The sequence below is a fragment of the Tachypleus tridentatus genome, chromosome 1 (genome assembly GCF_004210375.1).
Source record: "Tachypleus tridentatus isolate NWPU-2018 chromosome 1, ASM421037v1, whole genome shotgun sequence".
NCBI lineage: Eukaryota > Metazoa > Arthropoda > Merostomata > Xiphosura > Limulidae > Tachypleus > Tachypleus tridentatus.
The window spans coordinates 127166408-127188075 of NC_134825.1; the positions used below are offsets into that span (position 1 = coordinate 127166408).

Sequence of the window (21668 nt, forward strand, 5' to 3'; positions counted from 1 at the left end):
AGTAAAAACTCAATGCTACATATATTACACCCTTTCCACCTTGGAAGAATTGTAATATGATATCCAATTGCAGTGTTTGTTTGTACAGAACTGATGGTGGATGCTATGTAATTGTTCTTATTAGTTTAAAGTTGGGGACCAGTGACAGATAGCTTTAGTGTCTGTCAAAAACAAATATATAAAACTCTAATCAAAATATTTAAGGTTGTTTGATTTCATTTAAGCAATGTTGGAGAAAACAGTATTTTAAGTCACTGGTACATATACAAAATTATGCTTTGGAAAGCTTATGAATGACTATGTGAGATATACAATTTTTGGTGTATTTTTCTGTAGGATGGCTCCAGAAGTTATAGCTTGTGATGAAAACCCTGATGCCACTTATGACAACAGAGTAAGTTTAGTAGAAAATATAAAATGGACATACTGATATTTTATAATATTTTACTTTTCTTTTTTAACTCTCCATATGTGTACTCTAAATGGATTAAGAATAAAGAAATACAATTTTCTTTCTCATCAGTTTATAATGTATCCAACAAATGGTCATGTTAATTACATTATATTCTCTGCTAGTAGTACTGTATATTATATGTTTTCATGATAAGTAACAGGCAGAATTAACCCTTCTCCATAGGCATTTTCTTCACACATCATGAGGTTTTAGTGAATTACTTTCAAAATTTAATGAAACTAATTTCTTTTCATAGTATATAAAAATATAGTATTAAAATGTAGCTAATAATCCATTTCTTGAGTTCTTAATTTTATAAAGTAATATTTTTAAACAAATCTTGATTTTTTTTAATGTAATAATATATTCTTAAGTATCATAATTTAGGTGAGAATTGCTACAGTTACTTTGAAGCATATTCTGTCTTTAAATTATTACCCACCTTTCCAAGAAGTATGAAATTTAACATTCATTACTATTATAATATTGTCATCCCTCAAGCAAAACATAATTTACATAGCCTTCAAACTTATATGGTTTCAGGGCCATGAAGTAGATAATCAGATCCTGCTTGCCATGTCAAATGATATATTATTATACTACATTGTTTTGTGCAGAGAGATTTGTTAATTTTGCTTTCATTTTAAGCTTGATTCCTACAGGGGACAGATTGATGAGCTAAGATGAAGTTCTGATGGCTCTTTTCGAATAGTTAAAAAGCCAGAATAATTTTGGTAGTTACAGGACATTGCTTTTTGCATATTATTTGTCTGCATTCATTGGTACATTATTTAATTAAATACAAAATTGTTTAATGCAGTAATATCATTAATATAAAAAAGTAAAAAAAAAAAGAAAAAGAGAGAGACCTGAGTATTTTTCTTGTTTTTTATGTTTATTCTTTATTTATTACTAGCATACAGCCTGTCAAAAATAATAGGGAATGTACTTTCACCCCCACCCCTAGTATATATACTGTAATCTTACATTTTATAGATAACTGAAATAAATACATTTTGCAAAATCAAGTCTGACCAAGAAAGAGGCAGAAAAGTGCAGTCATATGTATGTGTAGAAATATCATATACATATATATTCAAACAAACCTTAAAAAATACTTCATTACAAAATTTGTACTATTATAAAATTCTTGCCAAAGGGTAATGAAAAAGCTGAGATTTTTTTTTTTTTTTTTGTTATTTTGATAAAAGTAAGCTTTACCAGTAGCTGAGAAATGTGTATAATGATCATTACTTACCACATACATGAGGGTCTGAATGTGTTCAAGACTTGCAAAGTGACTGCTAGAGATAAGTCTACCTTATACTAACCACCAATAAACAAAGAAAACATTGCTTTAGTTAACAATATGCCAGAAAAAGATAGTAGATCCATGTCATTGAATTAAAGTGTAGTCAATCCAAATACAAAATAAAATATAAATAAATTTTTTTATTTACAGGAATTTTTTTTAGAGGTTTGGAATACTAAAGGTGTTTGGTCAGTGTTAACATTTATTCAAAATAATTACAATGCTGAGTTTAGCTGTATAAAATTGCATTTGATAAATCTATTCATTCCAAGCTTTTTATGACATTAGTAATTTCCTGTAGAGTTTACTGTGTTGATCAACTGAATCAAGTGTGATGAAAACCAAATTAATCATGAGACTAACTAGAATATAATTATTTTTTTCAGAGTGATTTATGGTCATTAGGCATAACAGCATTAGAGATGGCTGAATCTCAACCTCGTAAGTTTATTTAGTGTAATATTTCTGACGTGTAACAAAATACGTTGAAAACATTTTATTTAGATTTTTGTGTATTTTAATTAGTTCCAGTCACATTTAGTGGTAAACCTCTTATATTTTAGTTAGAATTTTAGTATGATGAATGGATAAATTATCATGTTTTGTCAACTGTTAATATAAGTATATGCTTTGTAGTTAGTGCAAAGGTTTTGCTGTGTCTTATATTTATGCCCATTGACAAATCAATAAAAATCTACAAGAAGAAATTTATGCTGCTGTAGCAGTTACTTGGGGATAAATTATACAATATGTGCAAAAAAGCAATATCCTACTGTATGCATAACAGAAAGTGTGATTGTAGAATACTTTGAAAATTAGCAGGATGCAGACATGGTCATAGTTAAGTAGTAATTAGCTTCCTTTACATTTGGTAATTGCTTTTCACTGTGAGAAAATCTCTGCTTCTGCATGAGACTTTGATTTCTTAATTCCATGATAATTGGAGAAACAAGTACTTAACAGCTATGCATATGCTTGGTAAATGGGAGAGCATGTTAATAACAAGGTTTTGAAATAAATGCATATTCTGAGGCTTGAGCTGTTGACACATTTCATCAAACCAAAATCACCATTATATATGAAGTAGATTTTCCTGTTTATTAAACCAGTTTTTATGGTATTGTCAGTAAAATGTTACAAATTTCAAAAATTTAGTAATTTTATTGCATCAGGAAATCATGTTTTTTTAATACAGGATAGAATATTTTAGTTGAGAAATAAGTACATTGTAGACTAATTTTTCATTAGTAGTACTTGATAACAACAACAAAAAAAGTTCCCCAGATTCTCACTAATTTATTTCATCTTTAAGTAAGAGTAGATTTCTGAAACTATTTGGTACATATACTTGCACATGCTTAATTTTTAACTGATACTTTGTTTTTAAATATATAACCTTCTGATGTCATAATACAAGTGGAAAAAATCTACATTATTATGCATGCTTAGAATTATGCATAATTTTGATATAGAAAAAAAACAAACAACCCAAATCCTTGTAAAGTATAGCGAGAAAAGTGCTTTTGAGAGAAATGTGACGACTGTTTGCTGGCTTATTACAGTTTGATTCTGTTGTCCATCTTGTATGTTTGGATTTCACAGCTGTTTGTATAACATTTTCAAATATAGTTTTATTTTTTAACTGGTTGTATATGTTAATACAACATGTGTATTCTGAGCTAATTTTTTATATTATTATTATTATTTTAAGACAGGAATATCTTCTTAGATAAAACTAATGATTGGGGATGCAGTTACAAATTTTCATTTAATGGAAAATAACAAAGTAGGAGTATATTGATTTTCAGTAAACTTGTATCACATTTATATAATTTATGTAAAAAAATATTAAGTATATGAAGCTATCTTACCATATTGAAAACAATTATAAAATAAGCAAATATGTTTCATTTCTATGATTAACTTACATTCTTGAAAGAAAATGGATCTAAAAATATTTTACTAATTGAGGAATAATGTAAAAATATACATGCTAGTAAATGAAAGAACAAAGCACAAAATGTAACTAAGTTGGGATAAGCAGTATTTAACAATAAAACTTTCAATGTTAACTTTGTTTTTCTGTTTTTTTTATTATTATTTAAGGGTGGTGATGATACTTTGCAACTCTGTTCAAAATGCAATCATGTATATTTTTACAATGTTAAATGGATTAAAAACATGTCTCAGTGTATTGCTTGTATAAACACAGTGAAAATAATCTTGATGTTTGGAGATGTCTTTCCATTTTTGTGATGCATATTAGCATACTTTATTAAATATTGCCATTTGGTAAAACACTGACGAAAATGGGGATTTAATTCTTCTATCAAAATAAATACAACGGTTAAAAGTTCAGTTTTTTTGGTCTTTGAAAAATGTATTTGGATAAAACGTTCCCATAATTACTTTTGTGGAAATAAATTTATGCAAAGCGGCATGAGGATGCTAGATTAATGTACAAATAGTGTTATTATGTGATTGAGAATATACAGTCTTAAGGTGTGAAATTTCAATGTGTTTTATTACCCATACTATATACCAGTAACTCTACAGTGCAAGTTTTCAAAATGTTGATTGCTGAACACGTTCTTTATGGTTATTTGTGTTTAGATTAACCTTATATTTATCTAATTCTATATGGATTTTCAGAACCTCTTTGGAATTTTTAAATGTGCAACAACTTCCTTGCACCCTTGTAAATACACTGATAAAGGTGTTTTTTTATTATTTTTAACTTGCATCAGTGTTGCAAACATTTATTTTCAAAAATTCACATTCATTTATGACAAATTTTAAGTTTCCATCAACTTAACAGTTAAAGAAAACTTTTGAAGTTGAATTAGGTCTGAAAATTTATTAAATATGAAATCATTAAAATATTATAAAAATATTATAATAATTCATTATTATTATTATGAAAATATAATTGTTCAAGTATTAAAAACAAAAATAATCTTGCAGCTTGCTTACCTTTTATGTTGCACAATCTCATATGCTGTTGAACTTCATAGTTGTTTAAAAGAATATTTGTTTAGATAATAGAAGAGGTCACTGGAGCTTTGGAAGATAAACTGTTTTGCATAATGTTTAGTAATTCTATTTTTGCTTTACTAAGCTTGGGAAACAGGTATACTTTCATAATCTTATGTCATAGTAATAGATCTAGTAAAGGAAAATTTTATTGGTTTAGTTATCATATTAATAATAAATAATAATTATGTTCACCCATATTTTAGCTCTATGTGACATGCATCCCATGCGTGCTCTTTTCCTAATTCCACGAAACAGTCCACCACGTCTAAAGTCCAAGAAATGGTCTAAGAAGTTTCACAGCTTCATTGAAACAGTTCTAGTAAAGGACTACCAAAAGAGGCCTTACACAGACCAGTTACTAAAACACCCATTTATTAAAGACCAACCCACTGAAAGACAAGTTCGTAACCAGTTGAAAGAACATATTGACCGCTGCCGTAAACACAAACGAGGTTTGATATTTATGTTGCTAATCTGTGGTTGTTGTAATACTCTGTTAATCATTATAGCAACATGTTTTGTTTTTCACTTAAGACCTTAAGTTAATTGTAACTTTCTGTGATATAGAATATTCTTAGTGAGTTTTTAGAATGTTGCTTATTTTAACTTTTTCTCATATACTCATTCTCATACAGCTACAAATTTTAATGAAAGATGGAAAGAAATATCTGTTTTATATAAATATTTATATGTACACAAAATGTTAGACTATATATAAACTATATTCGTTTTTTTATAGTCAGGCTTATCCAGTTTTTCAAACTGCTACAACTATAGAATATCTACTAGGAAATATACATGGAAGGCACTAACTAATCATGTTGGCTGAAAATCCAAATCTGATAGATTACATGGGATAAAAATTTTGCAATAGATTTCCAGTGTCTTTTCATTTTTCTGGTTCATATTTAATCAAACACCATAATATATAAATGCAGATAAACTCATATTAATAGTTACAAGCCTCAAGAGAAATGTTTACATCATTGCTTTACCCAGTTTGAAAGAACTATTTGTCATGTGTACACAACCAGAACAATCAAGCACCATAATATATAAATGCAGATAAACCCATATTAATTACATGTGGTGATTATTAAGTCTTCCCAACTTGGTTTTCATTTGACATGATTTCATCACTTTTAAAAGTGTGTGAAAGTTTGTACAGTGGAATGTTCCAGTTGTGTACACATGATAAATAGTTATTTCAAACTGGATAAAGCAATGATATAAACATTTCTATTGAGGTTTGTAACTATTAAACAGATGACAGATGAACTTTGAAGGGATTATAGATAGATATTGATGTTCCATCTAGGATGTTTTAAGTGTTTTCAATGGCTCATCAGGAGATAACTTTGTGCAGAGACATTTTAAGCAGGAGAATATCCAATCAAACTAAATTTAATAACTTTATCATTTTTTACAAATGAGAATGTACTGAAAGGAACAGTGTTTACCTTGTTAACATGTCTTGGTTTCTTTTGAGTAAAAAAAATTTAACATTCTTATACTAAATAGAGATACAGCATATGTATCTTTCATGTATTTTTAGATGTTGTAACTTGAACTATAGTTTTAATATGTTTCATTTTCAGTGGAATCCCAGGAAGTTTATCATTTTAGTGGAAGTGAGGGAGATGAAGAAGATTTAGGAGTGTTAGGCCAACCTAGGTTTGTATGAATTGTGAAGGTTTAAGCAAACGAGTATTATTATTGAATCCTAGGTTATTGGCATTTTAACTACAATTTTCATGATTTTCATGAATATTTGTATTTTTAATGGCTTAAATATATATTTGATTTTCAAGTTATCCAAACAATTCTAAAGGATAAGTCAACAGTTATTTGGTTCAAATAACTCTGAGTGATAACAAAGCCATGACTTGGTTCAGTCAGTCCTTAATAATAAACCAGTAGTGGTTTGGTTCATGCAGTTCTTAATAATAAACCAACAGTGATTTGGTTCTAGCAGTCCTGACTGATAAGCTACCATTGAGTTATTTTGATACTAAGTGTGAAGCATATTCCTTTTTTTTTGAGTTGATGAAATTCTTCATTATTTTCAAAAACTTTCCACCTACAAGTAACTTGTTAGGTGTATACTTTTCATATGTAATGAGAAGTATGAAATAAAATTCTCAGTTTGATAATAATGAAATCATTCTGGATTCAAATGTTGCCTATTTTGTAGTCCTCATTTAAGTTGCATATGTGATCATGTACATACCTATTTGCACATTTTTTTGCTTAATTTCTTCTGTGTGATTTTTTTCTCTAATTAAAAAGAATTTTTGAATAAGAACTAGTATGATATGTTATTTCAGTGTTTTTTACTTGTATACCATAAATAGTAGGTTTCTGAACATATATTGTAACAGTGTTGAATTTGAGTTTTATTACTGGAATATAAAAACTCTCCTTTATTTTCTCCATCTTCTTTACAGACAGCTATAGATTGATTTACCACAAAAGCCTTTGAAGGCAGGATGTAATACTTATAAAGAGAAAAGTCCTTCACTGTTTTGCAAAACAAAAATATGTAACATGCATTAATTAATTCAATTTTTCAAATCTATGCAATATTAAATTAATATGAATTCACAATGATATAGACATGTTGCAAAGTTTCCAGTTAAAAATAATACAAATACAATACCATATTTTAATAGGTCTGAATGTATAACGATTTTATAAAAATTTTAAGCCATGAACCATTTAAATATATTGTTTTTATTTGTTTGCTAAAAGGGACTATATTATTACAGACAAATAAGTTCTGAAGATATGTAACAAAAAGAATATAATGTGCAGAAATAGTTAAAATAGTAAAACAACTTAAGTCATCTTTTAAATGGTTTAGTTTTACAAAGTAAAAGTGACAGTGCAAAATATGCTTAACAAAAACTATTTTAATATAAGTAGACGTAACTAGTTGTCCTTACATAATTAATAAAATTTGGAACACATCGACAACAAAATTTGACATTGATTTTAGAGGTCATTAAAGATTTTTTATAAATGACATTTTTTCAAAGTATTTTAAAGATACTGAAACTAAGTCATATTGTTTTTTTATTTCAGTACTTTTTTCTTGTATTTTACATTTAATTGCTTTTTTGCACTAAAGAGGGAACATTCTTAAATATTATTTTTAACCCGAAATTAAGATACATGTTTATTTTTTAATTTTGAAGTTTTTATGGTTTCTCGGAAAAATATACGAACACCATCAATTTTTTTAAACTGTCATGAAAAGGAAAACAAGTAAATTCCTAGTAACATTTCTATCAAGCAATTTTTGTAGCAGATTTGGTTGTAGAAAAAAAATATTTTTTAACTGGTATTTATGTACAGAGGTAAATTGTCATATAGTAATAACTCTTTCCTTATCTGTCTTCTTTAATTTTATTGAACATTGTCAGTTATAACTTTCTGTTGTTTTTGTATTGTAACTCATTGTATGTGAAAATACTTTTCTTTCACAGTTCTATGGAACCAGTTGAATTAGAATCAACTCTAAAGCGAAACTTTCAGCAACTTCAGGAGCCAAAAACATTGATGCCTAGTGATCCCACACCTAGACAAAATGCATCCCCATTTCCAGAAAAACCACGTCTTCCTATGAGAACAGTAGGTAAAGAGAAACATTTTTAATCTGTGCCCTGGTGTTTACCTCAACAATTGAAGTCATTAACATTGAATTCTATTTTATGAACTATTTAGAATTTTTAATATTTAAAAATCAATATACAGACCTGCTTTTATTTTTTTTAATCATTTCTTCTAATGGAATTGACATCTGTTAGTGATAACAAGAAATTTTATGTTTGTGATGATTAAGTAAATTGTATTGTAAAATAGCTTGTTAGAAATTGAGTGCAAAAAATAAAGGAAATAGTTACTAACATGGGAAAATTCAGGTACTTTACATGCAGTTTGGTAAAATAATATATTTTATTATTAATACACTGAAAACTTTTGTGTATTGTTAAATTTAAGTTAGAAAATATGTTACTTTGAGGGATTTTAATTAGTGTATGTATTATGGTTATTGTGTATTTTATATTAATTAAAACTGTAGTCATTTTCAGTGTCTCAAAACATTTCTGTCCTGGTATGGCCAGGTGATTAAAGAGCTCAACTCATAATATAAGGGTTGTTGGTTCGAATCCCCATCACACCAAACATGCTCACCCTTTCAGCCATGTACATGTTATGAAGTTACTGCCAATCCCACTATTTGTTGGTAAAAGAGTAGTTCAAGTGTTGGCAGTGAGCAGTGATGACTAACTGCTTTCCCTTCTAATCTTACACTGCTAAATTATGGGTGGTTACACAAATAGCCCTCATGTAGCTTCATGTGAAATTCATAAACAAACAAACAAACAAAACATCTTTTCAGTTAATTTACAGTTAGCAAATGTGTTTTCTATTTCTGTGTGTAGTAGTTCCTGACCCTCCACCTCCAAGTAAACCACTTCCTCCAATTCCAGTGGATGAGGAGTGTAAAGAAAAAGTCCGTAAACCCCCACACAATACGCAGCCAGTTCAGTCTCCAAAGGCACCAGAACCCCAAGTCACAGGATTGTGTAACATATCTCCTGTGTGTAGACCAGAAGTAAGATTGTCATTATAGTTTTTCTTTACATTTATTGATAGTATTATGTATCTATGTAAAGTATTATTTTAAACATATCATTAAAGAGGAATGACAATATTAAACTATTAATAACATTTTCAGTTGTTATTAAAAGAAAATTTGGAAAGGTCACTGTTGTTCAGTCATGTATACAGAAATTAAAAACAAATTTAACATTGAACAAGGTTTAATGTATGAGTTAAGTTTATGGTAGTATCCTTTAAACAATAACGTATTTATGACTAACTATTTCCTGAACATCTTTTTTCTTTCCTGTAGAGTATATGAAGTATGAAGTAGCTCATTGGAGCTATAATACATTTAAAATTTTTGTTTCAACAGTATTAATTATAAGTTAAATATTAAATGTTAGTTTCTTTCACAATGTGAAAGTACCAGCAGATATGAAGTCCTTGAAGTAAAACTACTTTAAGTTATTCATTTAAAATTTTAATTGGTTAACAGTTTGAAAATGAAATGTAGCTATGTTCAGATTGGAACTTCTTAACCTACCATCTAGAAAAACAAAATCTTGTTTGTATGAGGTTTACTAATTTTATTTTATTTTTTAGCACCTAGATATGCTAGTATCTCAGATAAATTATTTGTAATATTAGGATTTAGAAGTGATAGCAGCTCAGTTGAATGAATTGGCTTGTGGGCAGAGCAGTAGTGGAGCTCTTAGCAAAGGCAACAGCAGCAGAGAATCAGCAGTTGTGAACAATGAGCATTCTGCTTGCCAGAATGGCAATACATGTATTAAACTGACTCTAGAATCTGATGAAGAGGAAGAAGGGAATTTGTTAAATGATGGAACTTTGCTGGCTTCTGACCCACCAAGGCCTCTGTATGTTTCAATCTAAATTATTTCATTCTAGTAATAAATGTTAAAATTTATGCTACTTTTTTCTCATTGCTCAAGCCTGCAAGTACGTACTAAACTTTTATTACTTGTCATAATAATATTCAAAATGCACCATTGAAATAAGTTTTATAATTATTAAATATGGGAAATATTAATCAGAAAATCATTTAGAATTTTGTAAAAATCTAAACTGTAGTGATAGTGGCTATAAAATACAGTCAGTTTTTAGTTACAGGCAGATTAAACAAATTACATGTTAAAAAATTCAAAACTTGTTCAATGCATCTGTGTGATTATTGTATGTATTAATTTTGATGTCTGTTTCACTGTTACAACTTCAATATGAAACATATATAACTACCTAAGGGTATTTTGTAGTATTACATGGATAAAATATGCACAAATTTTCATTAGTTTGTCACACCTTAAAAGACTACAAATAAGTATGACCAAACGTTTTTTATTCCTTTACACTTAGTTGTCCTGACAAATATAGTCCTGAAAAACTATATTCCAGTTTCATTTTTATGTATTTTTGATAGCAGCTTGTTGATTTTGTGATAGCATTTTATTGGTGTATTTTATTTTAATACAAATTAATACTTGAGTTTGCATTATACTGCTTTATGACATGGTGCTACTTCAATATACCCTGTTGCACATTCATGGTTTAGATGTCTTTTTGAAATGTTTTGTGAATTTAAAATTATTTATATGTTTATGGTAGGATTTTTGAAATAAAATTAATTCATGAAGAAACTGTGAGCATTTTGATATTGCTGTTTATTTCTTAACCTATGTGATAAACACTGTTTTTTTGGTGTTTTTTAGGCCTCCTGATGTATACAATAAGGATGGCAGAAAAAACATTGAAACTACTAAAGGTATTTTTATTACAACCTAAAATGTGTTTTGCAATGTACTTCTTTATTAATAGATTATATGTACTTTACTAATACCAATATAAATGTTTACTAGTATATCAAAACATTTTAATCATATTACTCATCTGGCTACATTTATGATATGTTTTGCATTTATACTTGTATAAATACTACTTAGTAGCTTGAAGACATGTTATGAAAGTCTGAAATTTAAGAAATAAGATTTTATGTCCAGAATTCAATTCAAAATAAATGCATCACAGTAAATGTGTATATTTAAGACACTTGTGAAAGAAGTGAAATGGTTTAAACTGTTAATATATCTTAAGCTTGGTTCTTTGGTGTTTGTTCACTAATCATTGTGGACAAGTTTTGAACAAGTAGTAAAAGTTAAAAATGTAAATTTTGAAAATGACTTGAATAGGTAGTGATTTTAGTTTCAGATCAGATTTTGAGTGAATTTGAAGTTGACAAGAATTTTATGCTTACTGGAAAGTTTTCTCCAAGTATAAATTATTTTTGAATTGGCTTCAGGGATGAATGGTAATTGCAGCTTAATGTTGTATTGTTGTATTAGCGTCAGTTTTATTTGGAGTTGCATTTTGAGGTTTTTATTCTGGTGGTTGTGTGAAACTTTTTAGATAGGAGTTGGTTGGAATTTGTTGATGTGAATAAAGAAATGCTTTATAAGATTGATTTGTTTTTCATTTGTGAAGTCAGTTGAGGAAAGGTGTATAAAGTTTTTTAATATACTGATTTTTTGTTTGGATTCATGGATGGAATTCCAGAAATTAAGAGACCTGTGTGATTGATTTTTCAGTATATTTTGGTTTTGAATTGTGTGTTGGATCAAATGATGTAAAAGTTAGAAAAAAAAGATACTTTCTTGTTACTTTCATGTGAATGGTGAATTTAATGTTAGGGTGAATGATTGGTTATGTTTGCCAAGAAAAAGTGTATGTGTTCATTAAAAATGAAAGCAACAAAAGTGTCTGACATATCTGAATTAATATAGGGGAGGATAAAGTGCAGATTATATGGCTTGTGTTTAGATCAGAGTCATAAGTATGTTGGTGAGAATAAGTGAAAAAAAAAGTAACTTGTGCTTAACTCTCTCAACATGAGCTCAGTCAGTCTGACTGACCATGTAATCTTTCTGTATTCCTTCAAAGTTTTTATAGATTTGATACTACTATCTTTTAATACAATGTATATTTTCATGAAATTTGGTGGTCTTTCAATAAGCATTGTAGATCTACACATACAAAAACTCATATCTTTTAGTGAAGTACTTGTAATAAAATAAAAAATTGTCCTCAAACATACCAAGTGTTTGTTTTGAATAGTTTGTGTGCAAAGTGATTTTCATGTTAAGATAAAAAATACTTTGTCTCAAATTTCATTTTTAGAATGACTTCAAATGTAACATGAAACTGCATTTGTTTATCCCAAGAACCTTTAAACTCATAACAGTATATGTGTATTTATAATTAAATTTTATTGTTTTATTGCCCTTTGAAACTATATCTAATTACTATTCATGCTGTTATAAGTTGTTAATTACTCGGGGAAGGTGCTGCTTATATGTGTGCCTCGTAAAATGTTTTTATTATATTATTATTACTTATTTGACCTATTCTAACCATAACTAACCTAAAGAGAATCCTATTTTTATCTTTAGTTACTTTTATAATAATAAATAAAGAATAAACTTGAAAACAAGAAATAAAATACCTTGAGTATTCTTTGTTTTGATGACTGTTGATAACACTTAACTCTACTTTTTATACTAAAAGTAGTAGTGCATTAAAGCACCAAAGAACATACACTAATAACATGCAAAAATCAGACAATTTTCTTTAACAGTTACATTTTTTTTGCTTTCTAACTATGCAACAAGAGCTGTTACAAATTTTTTCAAGCTAGTCATTACATTTCTTGTGGGAATGAAGCCTACACTACAAGTTTTTGCAGTTGATGATTATCCATTCAGAACACAAAATAGTATAATACATCATTTGATAGATGAAAACCTTGGTTTTTGTGACAGGTAGGTATGGCTGGAAAGGTTCGGTTTTCTATTTGATAACTTTGTAATCAAACAAAATTGAAGGCTACAAAAATTATGTCTGTCTGAGTAATGACAGTTCTATAGTGAGTAATTCACATTTAATTTCATACCTATTCAAGAGATAGTGGATAAAATAAAGAAGAAAAGGTACTTAGATGAAATGTGTCACATGTCACTCGGAGAAATTCAGGAGTTTTTTTAAATGTTGCTTTATAGAATTAAGAACCTAAAACTTATATTCTATTAAAATGTGGATTATTGGCCAATATTTTATGCTGCATTAAATGGTATTAGATAAAAAGTAATTTAATAAAAATTTGAATGTAAAATGCTAAACCTTGTGTCATGTGCAACAAAGGATACCCATGACAATAGGGTTAAGTTATTCTTTTGAAGAAGGTTTTTATGCGATTGAAATTAAAGTTGGTTTTTGTTTGTTACTAATTTTAAGAGGGAAACCAAAAAGTGTACTGGGGATGGGAGTTAAAAGATTTAGGCCATTACAGTAGAAGTCAAGCACGTTGTTACAAGCTCCAGTGATAGGAACTCCAGTAAAACATTTTACAAAAATCAAAGCTAGGCATTAAGGCTTTAGGATTTATTCAGTTTAATGTGTTTCTGAAATTAAAGACATTATTAAAAAAGAGGAACCTAAAGTTGTGATGTCAGGTATGAGAGCCCAGACTTTGTATCTCCACAAGCTTGTTTAAACATTTTATATTTGTTATAAAGTTTTTTTCACTACCCATTCAAGCCTCCTATAAACTTTATTTTCTGAAAAGTGGGTTCCTAATCATAAAAATTTAAGATTGTAATTTAATGACCACTAAATGTAGATAAGAAGACATCTTAAAACAGTTAAGTATATTGATAAATACAAACTATGAACACACCAGTGGTAAAACATTAACCCTATCACTACAGGTATTCTTTACTGTGCATGACACCAACTTTTAATGCCTTACGTCCAAAATATTATTAAATTACTTTTTATGTAAGTTATACCAATTCAATTAGCACTAAACTTAACTAATAATACATATTTTAATAGCATATAATTTTAAGTCCTTATTTCTACAAGGAAATATAAATATCCTGAATTTCCCCTAGTGTGACACATATGATATATGTTCTTTTAACATGTCATCATCCCTCTTTGACCCACCGCACCTCTAAAAAATATGAAATTAAAAGTAAATTATTTTCTCTAAAGTTTTCATTGCTCAGGCAACCCACATTTATTATAGTTTTCAATTTTGTTTGGTTACATAGCTATTAAATAGAAAATCAGATTCTTTCATAATTCATTAATAGTTCTCTCTTAATTTTAATTATGTATGATCTATAAACAATAGAAAGTCAATGGTTTCCACTATCAAATGATGTATTATATATATATATATAATGTTCTGAACCATTAAATGCTAATTTCACTCAGAGTACCAACATCATTCCTGTGAAAAAGTTAACAACTAGCTTGGATGAATTTGTAAAGACTCTTAGAAAGCCAAAAACATTTTTAGAGGTAAGGAAATTTGACTACTTTTTGCATGTTTGTTAGTCTATATTGTTTATTTAATTAAATGAAGATTATGAAGTGCAATACTATGACTAGTATAAAAAAATAGGATTAACTCTCTTCAACAATAGAGAGAAAGAAAAAGGAAGATTAGATAAATATTTAAGAAATTTAACATTTTTGAGATGATAAAGCATTTTTAATTTTAACATGAAAATTACTTTGCACATGGACTATACCAAACAAATACTCAATATATTTATTTTTATTGTATTTTATTAAAAGTACTTCATTAAAAATATGATTTTTTGTATGTTAATATTTATAATATTAATTGAAAGACTGCCAAATTTTATGAAGAGACACAAATTATATTCAAAGTTAGAAGTATTAAAACTAAAAAGACTTTAAATGAATATAAAAAAATCACATAATTTTGTGTTGACCAACCTCATATTGGGAGAATTAATTCCTACTTTTTAAACCTTTTTATATTTAGCTTTAATACAACTGCAAGTTGTTTTCACCTTAATTATACCTTGTAAACATTTCTTTCTGATTTATTGGTTATTTAAGATTTTGTTGTACAAGATTCATCAAATCAGACTGAACTTTTGAGAATTTAATAACATAATTGAAATATTTTATTTCTTGGTCTTGTTACAGTTTTGAAACTATTGTCAGTTCGTTCAGAAATATGGAAAATGCAAAGTCAAGTGTATGTTAACTAAATTTCAAATGTCTTACTGATTAGCTAATATTTATGTACAACTTGTGGATTATAAATGATTAACAGACTGCTAATATATCTATAAAGTGATGAATGAATGAATTCAAAGTTATGTTTTGAACCTAGATGGAACATACTCTAACTTTTATTGTAGTTCATGAAATTCAATCAAAATCTTATGATTGAGGATCAGAAGTGCTGCATAAAAGAAACTATGCATTAAATACATAGGATAATTGTGTTACAAATATTCTAAGCTCAATTACAAATGAAACACATATCAGTATTTTTCAGTGTGAAGAGTGTTTTCACAAACTGTTAACAGTATCAGGTGGTTAGCTTTTACTTAAGTTACTTTATTTGTATAAAGAATGTTGCTTGTTTGGCTGTTTCAGCTAAAACTATGTTTAATAGACATGGATAAAAATGAAGGACTCTGCTCTTATAGATAACATATTTGAGTTGCATGTAGGTTTTGTTATTGTTTCAAATGCAAATTTTTTTGGTCAAAGAATGTGCATTTGTAACATTAAAACATAGGCTTGCATTACATATAAAATCCATGCCATGATCAGCTGAGAAATGGTTCAAATAGTCTCGGTTCTCACGTACTGAGTTGATTTTATGACATTGTGAATTAATAGAGCTCTGTGTGTCTGTAGTAGTGGACGTTTATTTAGTTTTAGTTTTTTTATACTCGTGTCTTCAAACTTTTTTTTTTGTTTAAAGACATAGTTATGTTAATACTATTATTTATGTTGTTGCAGTAACATTATATCAAAATACTTGGGCTGGTTAGAAAAAAATTATTGTTAAAAACTCTAGTCATTAAGGACTGATAGATTGTTCTGTTTAATTGAAGCAAATGACTGTTTTCATATTGAACTTGTACCATCAAAAGGTTGAAAACACTAGTATCTTTATAGAACATGGAACATTATAAGTGGAAGGGTATTAAAATGTGCATGTTAGTGAAAATTGGAAACTAATTCATTCATTAAAAAAAGATATTTGTATCCTATTTAAATTTGTTTATTTGCGATAATTTAAAATGGTATTCTGTTATTTTTAAAGCCTTCTTTTAGTTATTATTTTGAAAGTCTATGTATAAATTAACCTAAATTAAATTGGTCTATTTGCTAATATAAGCAAGTGTTTGGTTCACCAACAGATTGTTTTCCATGTTATGTTACAGTGTTTATATGTATATTGTCCATATACTTGTTCAGCAGCAACCAAGAAAAAAACAAGTAAAAACTGATAAAACTTCTTGTTTTAAGATAATCAGTAAATCTTAAGAGTGTACTTTCTTTCAGAACCTGTAATAATTCAAGCACCAAACAGACCCTTACCTCCCATACCAAGTGAAGAAGATAGTACTGATAGAAAATTAGTTGTAAGAAGGGTACGTTTTTATAATGCAAATTCATGTCCTCAAAACAGATGTTAATTACATTATTGTTATTTTTTGTTGTTTCCAAGCTTTCAGTGCATTACTAATTTAAAATTAAGGAAGATGATGTAACAGCATGTATTTTTGATTTTTTTTTAAAGTAACTTGTTTCTGTTCAACTGTTTATTTGGTCTTTGCTATTTTTAGTTAATTCCTTTTTTGTTTTAAGTAGACATTTGCTCACAGTTGTCTTTATGGTGCTGAAGAAAAATGTGCTTTCAGTGATGTTGAGAAAACCCACTTTTAGAGAAATATATATGCAAAAATGGCTTGTTTGGGTTGAGAAAATATTTTACATAGAAGAGCTCTATATTGATACACCTACATATTACATAGCTCTTCTATGTAAAATATTTTCTCAACCCAAATGAGCTGTTTTTGCATATATAAAAATGTGCTTTAGTTATCTAGTATGTTTAGTTTTGTCAAATGTTTATTAAATGTAAATGAGAGGTAAAAATGAAGTTGCAGTACCTGGCAAAAGTATTCACTCCCTACCAATAATGTCACATTTTGATGAAGTACAAATAACATAAATAGTTTGTTTTTTAGTGAACTTGTTTTTATTCAAAATTGTAATGATCAGACTTAACACTGTTATGTGTGAAGAAGGTTGAATGTCAACAAAACCTGCAAAGATAAGAAATAAATTGGAATTTGCCAAGTCAATACGTGGTGGATGCACCTTTTGCAACAGTTACTGCTGTGAGTCGTTTTGAATAGGCCTCTACCAACTTTGCACAATGTGGTGGTGTAATTTTGCCCAAAATTGCTCCAATATTGATAAGTTAATTGAGGATTGTTGTCGGACTGCAGTCTTCAACTCTTGCCATAAATATTCTATTGGATTGAAGTCAGGGCTTTGACTAGGCTACTAAAAGATATTCTCTTTCTTCTTTTGAAACCACTCCAGTCTGGCTTTGAGCTTGTGCTTCAGCTCATTGTCCTGCTAAAATGTGAACCTTCAGCCCAGCTTTAGATTCTTGGTGAACTCAAGCAGGTATTCCTCCAAGATTTGCTGATACTTTCCACCATCCACTTCCCTTTAGTTATTACAATCTTTCTAGTCCCTATTGATGAAGATTATTTCCATAACATGATTCTGTTACCACCATGCTTGACAACTGGGATAATGTTGACTGGGTTATACCAGACATAATGCTTTAAATTTAGACCATAAAGCTCACTTTTTGTCACATCTGACCACAAAATCTTTTGCCACATGTCTGCAGTATCATTTACATGCTTTGACACAAACTCCACAAGAGATTTAAGATAATTCTTTTTCAGTAGTGGTTTCTTTCTTTCTAATTGCCCATACAGGCTAGCTTTATCTAGAAACCAGGATATTTTCAGTGTATGAACACTGACTCCCATTTCAGAGATAGAACTTTGCAAATCTTCCAAAGTCGCTGTTGGTTTTATAGTGGCATCCCTAACCAGTGTCCTGTATGGCTGACTGCTTTATTTGGAAGAGTGGCATGATCTTGATAGTGACACAGCAGTCTGAATGACATTCCACTTGTTAATGTGATGGATTTCAATGTACTGAAAGGGATAATCAGCTACTTTGAAATTCACTTGCAACCTTCTCCTGATCTGTACTACTCTACCACTTTACCTTTAATTAGTTTGGAAAGCTCCTTGTTCTGCTTGGATGGTTTATCATACTGCTGTGTTAGTTGTGTCTTAAACAATACATTAACTATGTAGTCAATTTCAACCATATTGATTACACATAAGCAGAGATGGTTACACTAATATTGTGACCTTTCAAACTAATCTTTTGCACCAATACTAATTAAGGGTTGATGTAGCAAAGGAGATGAATACTTATCCAATTAAGAATATTTTAGTTTTCTTTGAAAATCTTACTCAATTATATAATATCAGCATTTTAAAAAAATTCTCAATTTGGAATAGATTGTGTAGTTACTAACTATGAAGTCCCACTTGAAGTTTTCTGATAACAAGCTCAGATGGGAACAAAGTGCAGAAACGTTTTAGGCAGTGTAAATGTAATTAATAACACTATGACTTGAAAATGTATCTGTATTTATAACTAAGCTTCAGGATAGAATAATTTAGTAAGTGAATTTTGAATACTTGGAAGAGGGAACCTTTGGTTAGTGCACTTGCATTAGATGCATGTTATTATTATTATATACAGATATTGATATTGCTCTGTCATTGTACACTGTATATAAGAATTTTCTAACAATTTTTTTTGTGAGATATATTGTATCTCCCATGTAGAATGAACATATATTTCACATTTAAGTACCTCAAATAAATATTTTTTTTATGGTTTTTTATTACCTGGTTCTGTACACGTGTCATAAACATGAACAAAATTTAGTGGTTATGCAGTTATCTTGGACATAATAGGAGGAGTCAAAATGCCGTCGAAAGCCTGATTTTAGTCTACAGTCTCCATCATTATTACAGAATCAGTCAAATAAGACAGAAGGTGAAAAGTCAAAGAGAGAACAAAATGGAAATGAACGCAGTAGAAGAGAGAGGTCCAGCAGCCACATTGAAAAAAGTAATAGTAAAAGAGATTCTAGTGGTTTAGAAAAAGCCAAACACAGATCTGATAGGATAGAACGACCTCCCCTCCACAAAGTGTCTTCATCCCCATCATCAGTGGCCTCATCATCAGTTCCGAATGAAGAGTGTCAGAAAAAGAGAGAGATTGTATTATCACAAGGATCAACCAGAAACAACAGTCAGGTTGGTTGATTGGAATTATTAGAAATATGTTAATGGTGAAAAGCTTGCCAAATTGAAATAATTTTATTGGTAAACACAGTGGAAACCCATGAAGTGCTGTTGCTTGAAACGTTGATTTTGTGTTTACTAATACTATATTTTTTATTTTGCATATTAGTAGTTTCTTAACCCATGCAATTAGAAAGTATTGTGCTACTTTGTATAGGCAGTGTTTTGAGGAAAATAAGTTGTATGAATTAAGATACACCTACATATTAAATATTAAAAGTATTAAATTAGACATTTGTACATTAATTTTGGAATGAGATTTTTGAAAAATTGCCCCTTTTTTAATCTTTTTGTTTCATCATACTTTAAAATTTGAAAGCTACTCTTTACCATCACCAAATCATGTCCTAGAACTATATAAATTTATTTTCATATACCTAAATAACTTTAAATCATAAGACTTTAAGGGCTTCAAAAGTTTGCTTTTTATGAGAATGCCTTAATTTTTTTAGTACTGTATATCTTAAACTATGGAATTTTGTCATAATTTATATATTATAAACTTGATAGGTTTGGCATAATAAGCATGGCATAGTTCATTATAAATCTTTGAAGCTTTTCTTAGTCCATGTAGCATCAAATATCAGACTCATTAGAAGCTCTTCTTAACTCATATGGTGTTATACATTGTAAACTTGAGAAACTTGTAATCTATGTAGCATCAGAAATTGCAGACTTCAGAATCTTGTCTTAATTCACAAAATATGAATTACATCAAAACCTTTAAAATTTACCTTTAAAACTTGTCTTTATTAGTTCCATATGTTGTAAATCTTTAGAAGCTTTTAGTCAACCTATTATTATGTATTATAATCCTTGTTAAGTTGTCTTAGATCACGTAATACCATGTATTACAAACCTTCTGGAGTTTTTAATCTATCTAGCATTACATATTACAAATCTCTAGAAAGTTTTAATCCATTTATCACCTTGTGAAATATTATCTAACATATGTTAAAGCCAGCGTGTGTGCGTCACATCACACTTGATTTCTTGAAATAGGAAGAGTCATAAAAGTCAAAATGCATTTATTTAGATAGAACAGTTCAATTACTGTCTGCCCATTAGGATTTTAGAGACAGGGATGGAAGAGGCCATAAGGGTGCATGCTGTGAAACCTTATAAGTGTAGTGAGTGTTGGTATAATAAGACTAAAGTAAATATGTAGTGTGGTATCACCTAGCCTAGAGCCAAATGCATAAAATCTATCCTAAAAGTAAAAATAATTTAATTTTGAACTTAAATGGTTTCTGAATAAAGCTATGTTTTGTTATACCAGCAATGTTTTTAATAAAAGAAAATCTTTAATAAATGGAGACCTTAACTTAAAAAAATCAACAAATTTTTTTTTCAGTATTGTTATCTGTATATATTTTATTTCATACTTTCAGAACATAGACTAACAAAAATATTAGGTTATGCTTTTGTTGTTAAGCAACATGCCATAAAAGCCCTTGTTGAAATGTAGTATTACCAAAATGTCTCCCCTCAGTGTGGATTCCTGTACATGATGAGGAGGTCTCCAAGGGAAGGTTCTGTTCTTTCAGATTACCTCCTCTGGGATCTAAACATCCACCCACGTGTTTGCAATGCATGGCAACCCATGAAGGGGAGGAGGGTATCTTGGTGGTTAAGGGGTCCAACCCTAACACGCCACTTTGGCCTTAAATTCCTGTAGATGGGCAGCTTTAGTGTAAAAACAGTCCATAGGTAAACGACCATGTCTTGAAGATTCTGAGCAGCAATCTTCAACATCTGTACCACCTGTTGTACCTCATTTCCTTACACTACATTTTCTTTCAGACAAACCTTTAGGGTAAATATCTTTCTTTTTCATTCAGAAGGGACTACAGGGAATTGCTGGCTCTCCAAATTCAGTAAATAAGCTTCGATCTGGTGACATATTGGTGGAAACATTTAC

At 29.1% G+C, this 21668-nt stretch overlaps 1 protein-coding gene across 2 annotated transcripts in view; it reads left to right on the forward strand.

The window, feature by feature from the left end:
- LOC143223034 (serine/threonine-protein kinase mig-15-like) overlaps positions 1–21668 on the forward strand; it is a 134513-nt gene that overhangs the window by 78732 nt on the left and 34113 nt on the right. For both annotated transcript variants that reach the window (XM_076450413.1, XM_076450419.1), the window contains 10 exons: positions 337–394; positions 2153–2207; positions 5006–5254; positions 6401–6476; positions 8291–8439; positions 9251–9423; positions 10062–10291; positions 11141–11193; positions 16830–16918; positions 19415–19699. In XM_076450413.1, the coding sequence (XP_076306528.1) occupies positions 337–394; positions 2153–2207; positions 5006–5254; positions 6401–6476; positions 8291–8439; positions 9251–9423; positions 10062–10291; positions 11141–11193; positions 16830–16918; positions 19415–19699 (1417 nt within the window). The remainder of the gene's footprint in view (positions 1–336; positions 395–2152; positions 2208–5005; positions 5255–6400; positions 6477–8290; positions 8440–9250; positions 9424–10061; positions 10292–11140; positions 11194–16829; positions 16919–19414; positions 19700–21668) is intronic.